Source organism: Talaromyces stipitatus, genomic scaffold, assembly GCF_000003125.1.
Source record: "Talaromyces stipitatus ATCC 10500 scf_1105507295541 genomic scaffold, whole genome shotgun sequence".
Taxonomy (NCBI): Eukaryota; Fungi; Ascomycota; class Eurotiomycetes; order Eurotiales; family Trichocomaceae; genus Talaromyces; species Talaromyces stipitatus.
Window position 1 is genome coordinate 1,291,353 of NW_002990115.1, and position 16,751 is coordinate 1,308,103.

The window sequence follows — 16,751 nt, forward strand, 5'->3', positions numbered from 1 at the left end:
CCGTCGTCAATAAGCTTAGCTGGAGCTCATCATTCTAGTTCTCCGGTCCCAGTTCGCCGCATCAACAAGCAACACTTACATCAACCAGCTCATCCCATCACTTTTCTTCTTATAAAGCCATCGAATAATTAATCTATACAATAGTTAATCGGTCAACCCAACCAACACATCATCATGTCGACCCTCGAAGATCTCGACGATCTTGAGCGCGAGGATCAGAACAAGAAGCAACAACAAGGTGGTGATGGAGACGGTGACGGCAAAAATCCCAACGGCGAGGGCGACGCTGAAATGCAAGATGCGGAACCCAAGAAGGATGAAATCGATGAGCTTCTAGATGCAGAACTGGTCGGAGCAAGCACAGATGACATCAAGAAACGGCGACGACTGCTAGAGAACGAGCTTCGGATCATGAAGAGCGAGTTTCAGCGGTTGACACATGAGCAGAACACGATGAGAGAAAAGGTCAAGGATAATCAAGAGAAGATAGAAAACAACAGGTTGGTTACTCTTTCGGGCTCAGCAGAGTCTATGATTACAAATACTGATTAAGTGTGATAACAGGCAATTACCGTATCTCGTCGGAAACGTTGTCGAACTTTTAGATCTCGACGTTGAAGCAGAAGCTGCAGAGGAAGGTGCCAATATCGATCTGGATGCTACGCGAGTGGGCAAGTCTGCCGTCATCAAGACATCAACCCGTCAAACCATCTTCCTCCCTCTCATCGGTTTAGTCGACCAGGAGAAACTCAAGCCTGGCGATCTTATCGGCGTGAACAAAGATTCGTATCTGGTGCTCGATACTCTCCCAGCTGAATATGATAGCCGTGTTAAAGCTATGGAGGTCGACGAGAAGCCTACGGAGAAGTACACTGATGTCGGTGGATTGAGCAAACAAATCGAAGAGCTTGTGGAGGCTGTTGTGTGGCCTATGCAAGAAGCGGAGAAATTTAAGAAGATTGGCATCAAAGCACCGAAGGGTAGGTTTACCATAAATAGAGACTAATTTTGTTACTAATAGTGCTTGACTTTAGGTGCTCTTATGTACGGACCACCCGGTACGGGTAAGACGTTACTAGCTCGTGCTTGTGCAGCTCAAACGAACGCGACATTCCTCAAGCTTGCCGGCCCACAACTGGTACAGATGTTTATCGGAGACGGCGCAAAGCTAGTCCGTGACTGCTTCGCTCTCGCAAAGGAAAAAGCCCCCTCAATCATCTTCATTGACGAACTCGACGCCGTTGGCACAAAACGATTTGATTCTGAAAAATCTGGAGATCGTGAGGTGCAAAGAACCATGCTTGAACTTCTTAATCAGCTAGACGGTTTCGCCTCGGATGACCGTGTCAAGGTCCTCGCAGCCACAAATCGTGTGGACGTCCTCGACCCTGCCCTCCTTCGATCAGGACGACTTGACCGAAAGATTGAATTCCCTCTTCCCAACGAAGAAGCACGTGCCCAAATTCTGCAGATTCATTCCCGCAAAATGACAACAGACGACGGCGTGAACTGGGCTGAATTGGCACGCAGCACAGACGAATTCGGAGGCGCCATGCTCAAAGCGGTCTGTGTAGAGGCTGGTATGATTGCATTGAGAAAGGGTATGAACAAGGTCAACCATGAGCATTACGTGGACGCTATTGCGGAGGTACAATCGAAGAAGAAGGATACAAATATGGGAATATACGTTTAGTCTTTCTCCTACCACTCCTGTTCCCGGATTTTGTTGTCATTTCGTCTTTGCAGCATGATTCATGCTTGTGTGCAAAACAGATTTTTCTAGAGAATAGCATCATACATATTCATCCTACTCCATGTTTGTAGTTTAACAACGTCAAGGTATGGATAATTAAGAGTAGACCTTTTTTCTTCTTAATAGCCGTACATCCATGGATCGACAAACGAAAGCTATACGCAAAAGTCGGAAAGAAAGAATATAGACATACACAGGAATACAATATGAATAAGAAAAGCAAAGAAAGTATGTCAAAAGTTTCAACCCGAATTTAGTAAACAAGTGATCTCGATCCCAATTATTCGAATCAGCCAACGCCGCATATGTTCAAGGTTATGTACCTGAGTAAACGAAAAGAAAAAAAAGGGTATACAAATAAAAGCCGACAAGAAACAGAATATAATTACTCAATATGCAGGAGAGAAAAGAAGGTGATAAGTGAGTAATGTATATACCATAAAGTCAAGAGAGAGCTAAAAGAATCTCTTAACATCAATAACGTCCATACTATGCTGTCGTTCGCGCTCAAAATGCATCCACCAATCCTTGGGATGTCCTGAGTTCCATGCTCCGTTACACGTATCTCTTCCCCAGGGGGAATTGGTCGTTGCCGGGGTGAAGGAGTATGTTATTGGGGTCGTGGGGAAAGCCGGTGTTGTTGGTGACGGTATCATTGCCGCTGAAGCAGACGATGTTGAATTATTATTACTATTATTATTAGAGCGAGAGCCAAAACTCCAGCTCGCTAGGCGGGATGCTGTTGATGTTGTGGGTGAGACGATGGAATCCGTTGTGCTGAGGTCACTTTCGCTTCGTTTCAGGTCTGTCGGACTCGTCGTTGAGGAGGAGGATGAGTAGGATGTATTGTGTGTCGAGAATGATTGTTGTTGTTGGTGTTGGGCTGTATTGCTGCTACTCATTTGTACGGGGCCAAGCAGATGCTTCCATCCAAGCAGACCTCCATCTGAGTCGATGCCACGAACATCCGGTTGGAGATTGAAGCGTGGTATTGACCCGAGTCCGGCTTTATCGTGAGGCATTACGGCACGCACAATGCCCATGATTGCCGGCATGCGGAATTCAAAGACTTTCTTATGTCCATTTGCATCCAGATTGTCGGCGGGCTCTGTTGAGAACTCTGGATTTTGGACTCCTGGATAGGCACCTCCGAAGAGATCTTTGCTTGCTTCATCTTCATCGTCTGAGCCATCGTCTGATTCGTCGCCTTCCAAGGCGCTATCGGGGACATATGAATCGGAGTGATCAGTCACAAGCACCTTCATACCAGCCTCGCTGTCCTTTGCGGCCATGTCTATAAATGTCTGGGCCCGGATCCGGGCTGATGTCAAATTGTTCCCAGCCGGCAAAGCCAAGGGTCGTGTGCTGACTGAACCGTGAGAACTTCGTGGTAGACTGTACCGATCCGATGGAATCAAAGCCTGTCCGTGGGGTACAGGTCGACAAACAGACTGGAGAATACCGGGTGGCTCAATATCTGAAGGAGCTCGCAGCTCTGTAAGATGGGGAAACCCGGAGTAAAGAATGCTCTGAGCTAGATGGAAATTCGGCGAATCGTGTGATCTATGAGGCATCACAAAGGGTAGGGAGTCCAACAACTTGCCTAGTCCAGCTGCAGAGTCGGGTCCAGTCACGTCCCAATGCAGTTGTTTCAGGCTCGCTGATGCAAGAATGGGTTGAAAGATCATGGCTTCAGGTGGAAGAATAGGCAACCGTGTTGACTGGACGAAATTGAATTTTTCGAGCGTCCTCAGGGACGCAAAAATCTTGGAAATCACCAAGAGAGAACCAATATTCTGCTCAATCAATGTCAACGAACGAATTGTGCGTGCTTCTGGTCGTGATACGTATTGTGCTATACCTCCGTCTGTGACTCCTCGCAGGTTCTCCAGACGTAACGACTCAAGTGGCGGTAAGAACTGAAGAGTACGATCCGTGAAAGCGTCGGCATCAAAAGAGGAAATACACAAATTTCGTAGAGCAGGAAGACGGTTAAACACTCTTAAGAATATGCCATGCTCAAGTACACCGCCCATGTTGAGTGAATGGAGCATAAGAGTTTCCAAATTGCTCCAACACGAATGGTAGTGAAGGAATTCAAAGGCTTGCTGCGGCTCGAGAGACTTTCCCGGTGTTCTCGTTATCTTCGTCGGCGATGCATTCCTTGGTGTCTCGTTGGCAGTCGAACTTGTGCTATCAACCGGCTCTCCAAGAATCCATTGGTGCTCTTTAAGCCGTTTCCTCGTCGACAAAGCATACGTCAAACGATCAAATTCATGATGAAACGACATATTGAACCCGAGCAGACGTTCCAAATTCGGACAGACCATGACAACAGAGGCTACCAAGTCACGATAGTCCTCCCACTGTGGATTCATCTTGCCATTTGCCGCGGTTGGAGAAATATCTACCTCAGGGATTCGCAGTTCAAGGACCAAATTCGCTAATAACTTTCGTTCTCGTAACGTGCGCCTTAACAGTTTCAGTCGACTGCCGCGTTTGAGTCGATATTTCTTCAATTGCGCTGGTGAATCGGAGCCGTGAATGTGGATATAGTTATACCTGAGAATACTTAGCACATAGAAACCAGAAGGGAGCAGTTGACAGTATAGCATACAGTTTACTCCTCACATTCCTCTCCCAAGTCCGGCTTGTGAGGGCCAAGGCATGTAAATCTCGTTGGAAACATGTCGTGCAACCATACTGATAATTCTCTGGCGCTTCATGCAAATCCTGCAATTGTCTCAATATACAATCATACACTGCCGGCGGCAAGAATTTGATGGCGGGCTCATTCGGCTGACGTGATGACGACGGTAAGGACAAAAACACAGGAGGAATAGTCGGAGTAGGAGGAGGCTGCTGCTGCGAGTCGACGGAGTGCTGCCTAAATCCTCGATATGAAGCCTGTTTGGGGGAAGTAGGAGAATAGACGGTTGGCGGAGTAGTGCTGTATGTGCTGCTGCTATAGTTACTGGTATATGAAGAGACTGATGCAGACGAGCTTCTCCGAGGAGGAACGTCTTGGATTGCAACGGAGTACTTTTGGTCGTAGTCGGAGGCGTTTTGGAAAGTCACGGGGGCTCGTTGGGATGTTGCTGTTATGACACTCATGATGAAGGAATGTATGAGGTGAGTATATAAATAAATAGCAATCAATCAATCAATCAATCAATCTCGTTTTCCGTATTCCCTTTCTATCTTTTCCCTCTCTGAGATTGTCTGAAGGATTTCTCTTTGTTTCCCAAACGAGACGCTCCGCAGACTGCTTGAAGAATCGGTATAAAGGAGTGACTGGGTTGAAACCGAAACAGAGGACCTCGACAGAAGCAGAGTTGCAAGCAACCACAGCACGAAGGAGGGACTAAGAGTGTCTGTCGTCTCCGTCTCTTAAGTCTTAACAGATCAACAACGATCAACAACAAGTATGGTTAGCTGACGGAGCGGGCTAAAGATTCTTAGTGGGTAATACAAAAGGGCGAATGCGGCTGTGTGATTGGCTCGCATTGGGCAACCTTAATGTCCGCCCCATTTCGGCTCAGGGCGGTTACTTTTATGTCGTCGAATGAGATACAGCTACGCTGTGAACTGATATCCAATAAACTCATTAATAAGTGATTACAGAGTCAGACACAATAGCTTCATACGTAACGTAGTCATAAGCGACATGCAGCTGGTTGTAGACAGAGTACGAAATAGGAGAATGAGTACGCAATGTATGGAGTTCAGGGGAAGCGGAGCTCTTAGACCCTCGTGTACATCGGCTAAGCCGGGAGAGGACTAGTACGGAGGGTACACCATGCATGTATTCCACGAGTGCAAAGTATCCTCTGCCTTCACAGTTCCTGCTTGAGTACGGTCGCTTGTAGTAAGTACTCAAGGACGTATTCCTTAGGGAGTAGTGATTTTCGACTTAGGAGCATAAGATCTGAGTCCATCGATGTGTTCAAGTCTAAAATCAGAAAATCGCATTCGAGAGCTCATCACCAGCAACAGCCAATAAAAAGTTGCTAAGAGCCAAGGCTCTCCACATTATATATCAAGAGCATTCTGATTGGTCAAGCTATTCAGACAAAAGCCGCGCCAAGACCGCGCGAACCGGTGGAGCTTATATGTTAAGCCTAAACTGGTTAGTGACTATCGCTAAGAGAGTTCTCTTGGTGGTTGCTCCTTCAGGCCTAGCATCAAGGCCCCCTGAACTTCTATATACTAGTACATAGTAACTATGTGAAACATTGTTCCACAGTCAGTGCATCCGACTCCCGAGTCAAAGACAAGAAAAAACAATCCTATTCATCTACAACTCATGATCTGATTCGACAGGTTCATTGTATTGTTGCCGTGCATAGAATATCATTGGGTGGTATACAATGGAAAATTCTCCGGGTGTACGTACCTTCACCCCTTCAATTTTAATTCGACAATTCGATATCGACATCGCATCGCTCGTATTCGGTCGTCTCCTCGTACATCAACTTTGCCACCCGGACTAGATCGTGCGTGTGTGTGGCTTGACGCCTGCAGCATATCAAGACTGGGGTAGAGATGAAGACTATTCTTCTGATTGCATGGAATACCCAGTCATGTCCTTCTAGAAGCCATACAACATTTCTTTCAAAACACCAGTTAAATTAGGAATACTCCTTTGATTGCCATAAAACTACCATGCAGAGAGGAAATGTACATGATCTCCAGGGGGTATGCAATTGAGAATATATGAATCGGTCGAGTAGCAGAAGCTCGCCGGTGCTAATACTAATAACGCCAGACAAAAGTCACGTTGATGATGATATAAGGAAATGAGCAGACATGATGATAATAAGAATGATCAACAGACATTGGTAATAATAGAAGCGGCAAAGGTCTCTGCACGTCACGACCGACATGATAGAATGGAATCACCAGGTAGAAAAGGAAAATATACGCCCGCGTTGATATGAAAGCATGTAAAGACATGAGTGTCCAAGTTCATCCAGATCCCGTACGTTGGACAAGATGACATTTCAACAAGTCGGTTGGAAATTCTTGCCATCTTGTAGACGTGTGGAAGACATATCACTCACCCAATCTTAAACAAGAACGACAACCACACAGCGATGACCCGTGGCAAAAGATATTGAAAGAACATTCGTCCGCCCTTCAAGGATGAATGGGAAATAACCAAGTATATGCAATGATGACTCCAAAAAAATGGGAACCGTAAGAGGGAATCAACAAAAACCAACAGGCATGCATCAACCACACATGAAAGAAACAGACTAAATGTCAAAATTGTTAAAGACACCGCCTTCTCCTTCCCCAGTCTTGACAACTCCACTCATGCGGCGATCCGTCGAGTCCACTGATCGTTGCGGGCGATGCCAAGAGTCATCTTCTTTGATATCCTCGTCCATTCGGTCGGCGCTGTTGTCCTTGAGGTGGTGATCCATAGAACTCTCGTTCACAAAGGTGAAACCCTTGAAGTTAGCTTGCATGCCAGGTGAAAGAGGCGTAGAACCAGGCATGAGGCCATTGGCCAATGCAGCCGCGCGGTCGTTCAACGACGTGGAGTGGTCGAGAGCAGTTGTGAATTCAGGATCAAAGTTGGAAGTGTCCGACTCCGACTTGAGCTTCGGCTTGAAAGGAGGAATAACCTCTTTCCGGCTCAGGGCTTGCCAGTCGATATCGTGGAAGAACGGATGAGCAATCAACTCTTTAGCATCGTCCTTGGCTCCCAGCCGGTGCTTGGGGTTGCGGTTGAGCAATCCCTTGACGAAATTACGTCCTTCGGTGCTTAATGCATCTCGCGGGAAACGAACCTTGCCAAACGCGATGTTCTTATACATCTGTTGCGTATCCTCCGCGTAGAACGGACTCCAGCCGCAACACATCTCAAAGACAAGCACGCCCAAAGACCAGAAATCAACCATCTTGGTGTAGCCTTGCTCATCCAATAGAACTTCAGGTGCCAGATACTCGGTAGTACCGCAGAACGTGTTTGTTGTGTCATTCTTGGTGAGATTGGCTTTGGATAAGCCAAAGTCGCAAAGAGCAATATGTCCATTCGCATCCAGCAGAATATTCTCAGGCTTCAAGTCACGGTACACGATATCATGATCGTGCAAGTGTTGCAACGCGAGGATCAGCTCTGCAATGTAGAACTTGGCTCGCGCTTCCTGGAATCGGCCTTCCTTTTGAAGATGCCAGAAAAGTTCACCTCCAGACATGTAATCCGTAACCAAATAAAGGTCTGTGGGAGTCTGGAAGGAGAACTTGAGACCGACAATGAAAGGTGACGCTGCCATAGCCGTTCGAACAAGGATATTTCGCTCGCCCAATGTGTGCGCGACCTCCTTCTTTTGGATAATGACCTTCTTAGATAAGACTTTCATGGCGTAGATTCGCTGAGTATCCTTTTTCTTGACCTGGTAGACCTGACCGAATGTGCCTTTTCCAATGAGCTTCAGGATCTGAAAATCGTTTGGTCCAACCTGTTTTTTCTCGGTTCTCTCAAAATGCATTTCCAAATGAATCTCTCCAGAGACTTGAAAGTCCCCTTGGCCTCGAGCCGTTAGAGGAAACCAGCCCTCTAAGCTAGAACGCTCTTCTCGTAGATTGAGGCTCATTCGGACATGGCCTAGGAACGCTTCTTGGTTGTAACGATCGTAAACAGAAATATCAATCTCAGATTGTTCACCCATCACATCACTGCCATTTTTTTTAAAGTTAGTATATACTAGGATTGAAAATTTGATCCAGAGGAATAAGAAGCACGCACAATACTGCCTCATGGTTCCATTGAGGGTCCGTAACAGGTGCTCTGCCCTTCAAGTCCACGTTGTCCAGTTGACTGTTGTGACTACTCTGCCGACTCTTCATAGGAATGGCCATTGGCCGGCCCGAGTCATTGTCTAGATAGTCCTTGTCGCCAGCCCTGCCTTCAGGAGACTGTGCAGCGCTCTGGGTACCTTTCGAGATATACTCGTTCCATTCGAAGACACACACAACGTACGGATCAGTGCTGGGACGCAAACCCCTGGCGCGGGAGATTTTGACGGACAGCTTTCCCTTGAGAGGCGCCACTGCCGGGCCATCCGACGATGACCCGCCGTCACTTGATTTACCATCAGAATCTTCCGGAGTTTCGGTGCGGCTTTGACGCTGATTCGACGAGTTCGAAGGAGCCGACGTCGAGCCGTTGGATTGTCTATCAGACGACATACTATTATCATTCGACATGGCCCGTGGTGTCAAGGGCGGGGTATTCTTTAGATGTGAAGGATTAGCCGCGCTCTCAGTCAGCTTGGCAAGGTTCTCAGAAGATTTAGATATGTGGTAGGGCTTTTCGTGGTCCAACAGGGGAACTGCCGGCGGAGGTGGAAGATCTGAAGCGTCAGGGAGGGATGGATTGGAGAAATGAGATGCAAGAACTGGGTCGTCAGAGATGCTGGACACCGGGTCACATGTGGGAGGCCGTGAAGAATGTAGTTCGGAGGCATTATTGTTCGACGATGTCGAGGACATGTAATCCTTCAGCGCAGAATAAATGGAGACGGCAGTTTTCTCGGTGGTAGGCGCCGTACTCTCCATTTCCTCCATGTCCTTCTGTGATAATGAACAAGCAGACGAGTAAGGGGGGGTAGGGAGCGATGTGGGTTTGGAAAAGGTCTCTGTAGTCTCGGTCTTGTCTTGGTTTTCGAGATGCTTTTCTGTAGCATTCGCACCAGATGACGGAGAATCACCAGAGCCACCGTCCACATCAGGTTTCACAGTCTCAACTTTCGACTGCATATCTGACTCCGCGGTAGTAGCATTCGCAACAGAAGTAGTAAAAGAACCAGATAACCGTGCTTTGAGAGAACTCAGTGGGAAAGCAGAGTTACCAACCTGAGAGAAATAGTGGATTATAGAAGGCAAGCGTTTATCCGCTGGGTCAGGCTGAGGGGTGATAATTCCTGACGGGGTCGAGCCGTTCGAGCCAATGATGTTGTCTGGATGGTCATCCTCGTGTGCAGCGCCGCTATAATTGAAAGTGGTTAGCCTCGAAGTAAGAAAAAGAATCAGGCATGATCAATCCCGTGCTCAACAGGCGAGCACATCGCCTCCCATTGCCGACCAGCATGTGTTCCGCCACATCTTTCCAAGAAAGATCTCGATCGACCGTGTAGGACACCGAACGACTTGGATCAGAAAGCACAGCAGTAAAATTTCAGAAACGAAAGCCGGAAACAATTTCGAAGCATATGAAGTTGCCTCTGAGCGTTCTCTCTCTTTCCCGGGTTGACAAGAAGGAAGCTCTCTATGTGGACCCGACGACTTCGTAGTGATGTAGGAAAGAATGTCAAAAGGAAAATGCTCAAACTCACTTCTGTAGTACAGCCTGCCTCATGAGGTCGGCATCGGAATGCGGGTTGATTCCGCCTGGTGCAGCCATGATTATCTTCCCATCCGATCACTGTCGGCGTGTCCTTCTCGATTCCAAGAGACGCTTGGTTGTCCAAACCCGAACGTCGACTTGGGCCGCGTTTACGGATAAACTAGATTCTGAGGTATTTATTGTGGATTTCGCAACAGTAAAGACCTAGCAGACAATAAATAATATAAAGGATGTGAAGGAGCGTGAGCTGAGTGGGAAGAGTTGGTTGACGCCGGTAATAATGACCTAGAGATGCGGGATGATCGATCGTTTCGGTGGACTCGTCTGCGGGTCTAAGCCTCAGATGTGAACCAGGTAGGTACGGTTGGACGAAGTACAGAGTACACACCCCGGGAGTGACGCGAAACGGTAATGAGACCCAGTTTTTGAGCGCAGTCGACCAGCCCGCTCGGACTCTTGAAACGGGCGAGGAGGAAGAACGATGTTGAATATAATCGAGGTGGGTGTCGGAGAGGAGAAGATGAGAAGGGGAGGTGGAAAAAAGAAGGAAGGATGAATAATAATTGACGGTATTAAAGCTGAAGAGAAATACGGTACCATTACGCAGCAATTCAGGTAGCGTTAGTCCGTACTTGGTTTGGTCCCCCCGCCCACGAAGGCAAGAGGTAACCTCATTTGTGTGGCTGCGTAGATGTGCATCGTGGGAAGGAACCCACCGCAACAGATACCAATACCCAGCCATTACCGCCTAATACATACACAATACACATTACATACAGAGTACACGCTCTCTATTGCTTCCCAGGCTCAATCCAAAGAGGATGGAGTATTCCTACACATATACAGAAATACATCTACTCACAATTTAAGCTTCAGCCTATGTACTGACTCCTCTCTCGTTGTTTCTTCAAACTGTGTGGAACAAAATCACAGACCGGCCTCGGGAAGCGCCGGGGCAAGACCCAACCAGCCTACAAAAAAGAAACAGTCGGTAAAAACGACCGGACTTTGCCAAACTCTTTTTGACGCTCTTTTCCGGAACAGTCACCACAGACTTCCAGGGAAAAGAAAGACAGTATCCTCCTTTGGTTTCATATACAGGTAGAGAGTGCGACCGCTGGAATCATACAAGTTTGTCTGAAAAAAATGGACGAACGGAGTCGGTAACATACATCCTTCGGTCAGTACGTACATGGCTGTAAAAATCTCTCGGTGTGTCCCAGGTGAAATGAGGCAAATTATCACCAGAAACAACGCGGTTATGGTGGAGCTCAGGAATGGGGACTTAACCAGCGCATCAAGCCAGTCCTGCGCCTTTCCAGTGTCCACATTTTGCCATCTTTCTTCACGGCCCCATAGTGGCAGGGTCCCTTTTATCGGCCTGACCAACTGGAAGATAGTAGCCAAGGATGGCGTCGGTGGTTCTTCTCCTGAAACCATAATGAATGGCATTGAATGCCATATGGGAAAAGAGGGGTTGGTATGGGAATGGTAACGAAATAGATTCCTGACGCCCTGTTCTGAGCGAGCGAGTACTTGCGGGAAATTATTGAGATGAGCACCAAAAATTGGCAAGGAATTACGAGCCACTTGCGGCACAGCCAGATAAGGAAGCTATTGCAGGAAACGGTGCGAATACATACATATACCACGGACATGCCGACATATCGTGCCCCTCCTCATGCTCCTCACTGATAAGCTATCGAGAATGCAATACAACAATTGCTATGATAATCTGTTTGCTCATGACATGAGTGGCGTTTCTAAGTTATCTCGGGGTTCTGTGATTGCTACAGTAGCAAACCTAGTTAACTAAATACAGTAGTAGTTGCTCGACATTTGAGAGCAATACTCCGGCAATACATGTAGAAAGTTATTCGGATCGATCAAAATGTATTAACCTACCTAGATATCTAGCCTTCTAGAAATTCTCGGCATCAATGTAACTTTAGCGCGAATGACTTGGCTTAGTAAGTTAGATCATACAAGTACAAATGTCTCATCTACATGGGAATGGTATATTGACTATTATGTTGATTCTCCAGGTACAGGTAGAGCTCGCTTTGACTCCGAATATGCATCCCTACTTGCATGTGTAGGGGGCGGTCGGAGATATCTTTCGGGATATCACCATAACACAATACAAGCCTGTTCATTGTAGGTCAAAACCTGGATAGCACTGCCAAGATATGCCCGAATATGGACAGCGTACATGCTGTCCTGATTGAAGAGGGAATCCACCTAATTTGACATCGAATCTAAGGTCCCGATTCAAGATGTCCGAAGACATGACGGTCGTTGAACACAGACGTCCCAAGTTTCAGCTGAACTGCAAAGACATGGTGTTGCGTGTAAGGGTTCGTACTATATCAACCTTGTGATTGATCCGATGTCAGAAGGTATGCTCAGACCACTACCTAGATCGGTATATGCTTGATTCTTCCCCGCCAAAACAAAGGCCGATATGGCCATAGACAGAAGTCAGGGCGGCAAGGTGTTGACAGTTTGGCCGGTAATTATTTCCGAGTGCTTGACCTTAGCCTGTACCTGTTTTCGATTCTGCTTCCCTTTTCTGACCCTGGTCATCCTGACCCCGGACCAGAGTATGTGTCACATATAGAATATGCACTTGCGGACAGATGACACACCCTTGAATACAGACTTACCCTATCGATGCAGCTCGGTCGAAAATCATTTAGATGGTGAGAGGATATAACCCTAGTTTTGACTCGGTTGCCTGGTAGCATGCATCTCTTGAGATCGAGGTAGGAGTTACCCCGATCCTTCCGCAGCACTGAACTATTCATCATATATCTAGGTAAAAAGGCGCTGGAATCATCAAGTGACGAGTCATGGTTAATCGTTCAACGGGAACTTATTCCAGAGATCATCCTCTCCTTATGTGCCGTGATATCACCGGTGCATTTACCTCCCTGAGTAGGTAAGCCTCGAGATAACAAGGTACGAATCTATCCCGAGTATGCCCATAGCTCCCCCGGGAAGTTAACTAATAGCTGCTTACAAAGGAAATGATCAGCTTGCCAACGTCATTAGAGGTACGTACACATGTCAAATCTGAAAATATGTCGATGAAAAAGAGAATACATACATATTCATGTTAGAGAGGAAGGGACGAATGGAAAGGCTCCAAGAAGCGCATCTAATGCGGACTAAGAACAACGACACCTCAAGACTAAGGCATACAGGCGTACGGACCCCTGTATGTTTTGTACCACGACTCAGCTTGAGGGAATTGTGGAGTTATATGATGTACATATACCATGTAGTCAATCTTAAGCGTGCAATAATATAGATAGATGATACTCCGTTAGTTGTTAGTCGCTTCGAGGGACATTATTTCTGCTGACGCAGGTATCAATTCAGACTAAACAGATCTGCACTGACGTCACCTGTAGTTGGCGGTGTGGAACGGAGTGCGGAACCCATCGGAATGAGATCTCACAGAAGGCGGAATAGAATGTTCGATCTAAAGGAAACAATGGGACAGGAAGTAGGGCTTAGGGTAGTAGGGCTAGGGCTGGGAGAGTCACGTCTGTCTTCGATCTGCAGTTCTGCACTAGTCTCAGAGAGGTATGGTCATTTATCACGTGATATAATATGGAACAACGTAAGTCCGGGACCTGCGCGCGAATCTATGTCGTCGGGGATTCCGCGACGCATCAGTCAAGAAGTCCAACCGCAGATTAGGAAGCTACGGTTGACGGCACGCTTCTACCCAAGAGCTCCTTCCCAGATGGCTCGGAAACCAAGGGCAGCTGCACAAGCAGCTGCTCAATCGATGCGTACGTTTAATTTTTCCATTGCTGTTTTCACCTACTTCCTGCGGCAATAAAAATTCATTCATCAACAATCAAGTATCAAAAACTAATGGATATTTCAAAATGTCAGGAACGGCACCACCAAGCTTGCCTGATATCTCTGATGAAGAAATGGTAGATGCGCCGCCATCCAGAGATCCGAGTGCCGAAGTCGAAACAGCTGAGAATCAAGACGATGGCCCTGATGTCGAACCAGAGCCAGAACAAGATCCAGAAGCCGAACCAGAACAAGTGCAAGCGCAAGAGCAAGGGCAAGGGCAAGATCCAGACCAAGACCAAAAGCAAGGGCAGGAGCAGGAGGGTGCAGAAGAAACAGGTGAAGCACAGCCAGAATCCAACGCAGAGCCCAAACCTGAAGGCGTGTCAAGTCCAGCAGTGCAAGATGAAGATACTCCATCAAAGTTCAGTGGTACCCCTCGTGGAGGTGGTCACCTAGCTGGATATCCTCGCAAGCGTCGTCCAGGTCGACCGCCCAAAAATCCCCGACCAGAATGGGATCTTCCTGACGATGGGTCGGAGCAGAAGATTGTAGTCACAACACCCGTAAAGAGAAGACGAGGTCGACCTGCTGCAAGCGGAGGAAGATGGGGTCGTCGAGGTGGATATCCTCATGTGACGCAGGTGGCTGTCGATAAGGAGGGCACAATGATGGATGTTGTGAACGATGAAGTGGCTCTACCGGATATTGAAGAAGGGGAAAAGAAGGTCGACAAGATGGGTCGTTTGTTGGGCGGAAGAGAATACCGAGTGCGCACATTTACCATTCTCAACCGCGGAGAAAGGCTGTACATGTTGTCTACCGAACCCGCGCGGTGTATTGGGTTCCGAGATTCATACTTGTTCTTCCAGAAGCACAAAATGCTGTACAAAATCATCATTGACGACGACGCCAAGCGCGATTTGATCGAAAGAGATATTATCCCCCATTCTTACAAGGGAAGGGCGATTGGCGTCGTAACGGCGAGGTCTGTGTTTCGAGAATTCGGGGCGAGAATTGTAATTGGTGGACGCAAGGTTATTGATGATTATGATGAGAAGGCCGCTCTTGAACGTGGGGATGTCGAGGGTGAACTAGCTGTACCCGAGGACAGACTACCACCTCCTGGAGAGCCGTACAACAGAAACCAATATGTCGCGTGGCACGGCGCAAGTGCTGTCTATCACACGGGCGCACCGTCTGTTCCATTGCCTGTCGGGAAGGCCGTTGATCCAAAGAAGCGCAAAGTGGCTGTGACTGGAGACAACTGGATGATTGAACACGCTAGAGAAGCTAGGTAAGGAAGCCCTAATCTTATACCGCGAAAGAGTGCTAACCGTTGCATATAGTCGGTTCAACTCAGTTCTTGCGAATGTGCGACGAGAGAACTTGGAGGGTGTTTACGATGTTCACACTAACTACATGCAATATCCTAAGATCATGCAACCGACACATGCTCGATGGGAAAGAGTTGCTCCGTCTGACGATTCGAAACCTTCCAACCAGCTTGTCGAAGACATGTCTGCGCTACAACTCATCAGTGATAATACGCCTAGAACCGATGACGACGATGGTGTTGATAACAATAACGAGAACGCTACCGAATCAACCGGAAAACAATCATCACAGACTACTCCAGCAGCTTCAATACTACCTCCAGTGCCAGAAATATTCACCCGGCGTTTTGCCATTGCAGATATAGTTTACGAGACACCCGAAACAAGCACACTCGGCCGTCCAGGTCCGGACGGTGATGTTCAGGACGTGGGATACAATGGAATCATCAGCATGGCCAACCCTCAATACCCGGAGTTTGTCAGCCCTGAGATATTTGCCGAGCTTCCGCCAGAGTGCAAAGAGGCATTGGTCGAAGCGGCAATGAAAGAGTACACATGGAAATCCAAATGGCGCACCGAATCGACGGACGGGCTTAGAGGTCAATTTCTCCAGAGCTATAATTGGCACCCATGATTTGTCTCTAATGTATTATTTCAAAGACGTGGCGCAGCTTATGGATTCCTATATGGAAATGGACATGCGTTGGGGAGTTTTGTTTATTTCTTTCATTCGTTGATCTGGGCAGGAGATTCGCTTTCTTTCGAGCAAGATTACTACTCAAATTAGGGTTGGCTATTTTGGTATCTGATAACGAATAATAATATAGGAAGGTAACTATCATGCTTTTTATCTTGGGACATGACCGGGACCAAGGCATCCATACAGATACTCCATATATATCCTTCTGCCTGCAACCAATAGTTAATTGCCGGTTGCATAAATCACTCATCTAGGCAGGTACACACATGGACGAAGGGGATGACTCATTTCTATTACAGATTTGATAGCACTAGTTTGCTTCTGAGCAAGTTTAGTTGGTACATTCTACTCCGTTGTGAGGGGTATATCGGCCATCGTCGGGTATCACAGTCTGCATGGTAGTTGACTTGCATGGTTAGTCGCCATGTATAAATGACCATGTAGATAGTGGTGTCACTTCCAGGTTGTGTTGCCCCGTTAGTATTACTCTTGGAGAATGAAAGACTGAGAATGTCACGATGAGGGACAGGTTTGAGAATGTAGGCATTAGCCCTAACTTGTCTGAAGCTTCCACTGGAGACCGATGACCCCGCCATGCAATCAATTGAAGTACGTACTAAGCAATCATGATTATGTAGTCATTTGAAGTAACTCGATCGAGAGGGGGCAATCCCGAAATGTCATTACATATTGCTCCCATGCGTAGGTACGTAGTCAGATTATCATGTACTGGTCAATACATAAGTCGGTCTGGTACCACGGAGGAAATATGTTACAGATTCGTCTGGA

At 47.2% G+C, this 16,751-nt stretch overlaps 4 protein-coding genes across 4 annotated transcripts, besides 1 other annotated feature; 2 read left to right on the forward strand and 2 right to left on the reverse strand.

Annotated features, from left to right (window-relative positions):
- Nucleotides 1-44: 44 nt before the first annotated feature.
- TSTA_028010 (proteasome regulatory particle subunit Rpt5, putative) lies at nucleotides 45-1,810 on the forward strand. The gene is made up of 3 exons (XM_002479899.1): nucleotides 45-500; nucleotides 565-980; nucleotides 1,035-1,810. The coding sequence occupies exons 1-3, from the start codon at nucleotides 175-177 to the stop codon at nucleotides 1,691-1,693; spliced, it is 1,401 nt and encodes a 466-aa protein (XP_002479944.1). The 5' UTR covers nucleotides 45-174; the 3' UTR covers nucleotides 1,694-1,810.
- A 42-nt stretch (nucleotides 1,811-1,852) lies between these two features.
- Nucleotides 1,853-4,867, reverse strand: TSTA_028020 (uncharacterized protein; the record flags this gene model as incomplete). The annotated part of the gene is made up of 2 exons (XM_002479900.1): nucleotides 1,853-4,315; nucleotides 4,371-4,867. 2 exons carry the CDS (start codon nucleotides 4,865-4,867, stop codon nucleotides 2,209-2,211), a joined length of 2,604 nt encoding a protein of 867 aa, XP_002479945.1. The 3' UTR covers nucleotides 1,853-2,208.
- A 38-nt stretch (nucleotides 4,868-4,905) lies between these two features.
- Nucleotides 4,906-4,930: a microsatellite.
- Nucleotides 4,931-6,368: 1,438 nt separating this feature from the next.
- On the reverse strand, nucleotides 6,369-10,166 carry TSTA_028030 (cAMP-dependent protein kinase-like, putative; the record flags this gene model as incomplete). The annotated part of the gene is made up of 3 exons (XM_002479901.1): nucleotides 6,369-8,440; nucleotides 8,511-9,752; nucleotides 10,099-10,166. 3 exons carry the CDS (start codon nucleotides 10,164-10,166, stop codon nucleotides 7,012-7,014), a joined length of 2,739 nt encoding a protein of 912 aa, XP_002479946.1. The 3' UTR covers nucleotides 6,369-7,011.
- Nucleotides 10,167-13,877: 3,711 nt separating this feature from the next.
- Nucleotides 13,878-16,142, forward strand: TSTA_028040 (nuclear localization protein NPL6, putative). The gene is made up of 3 exons (XM_002479902.1): nucleotides 13,878-13,912; nucleotides 14,019-15,222; nucleotides 15,275-16,142. The coding sequence occupies exons 1-3, from the start codon at nucleotides 13,909-13,911 to the stop codon at nucleotides 15,894-15,896; spliced, it is 1,830 nt and encodes a 609-aa protein (XP_002479947.1). The 5' UTR covers nucleotides 13,878-13,908; the 3' UTR covers nucleotides 15,897-16,142.
- Nucleotides 16,143-16,751: the final 609 nt, after the last annotated feature.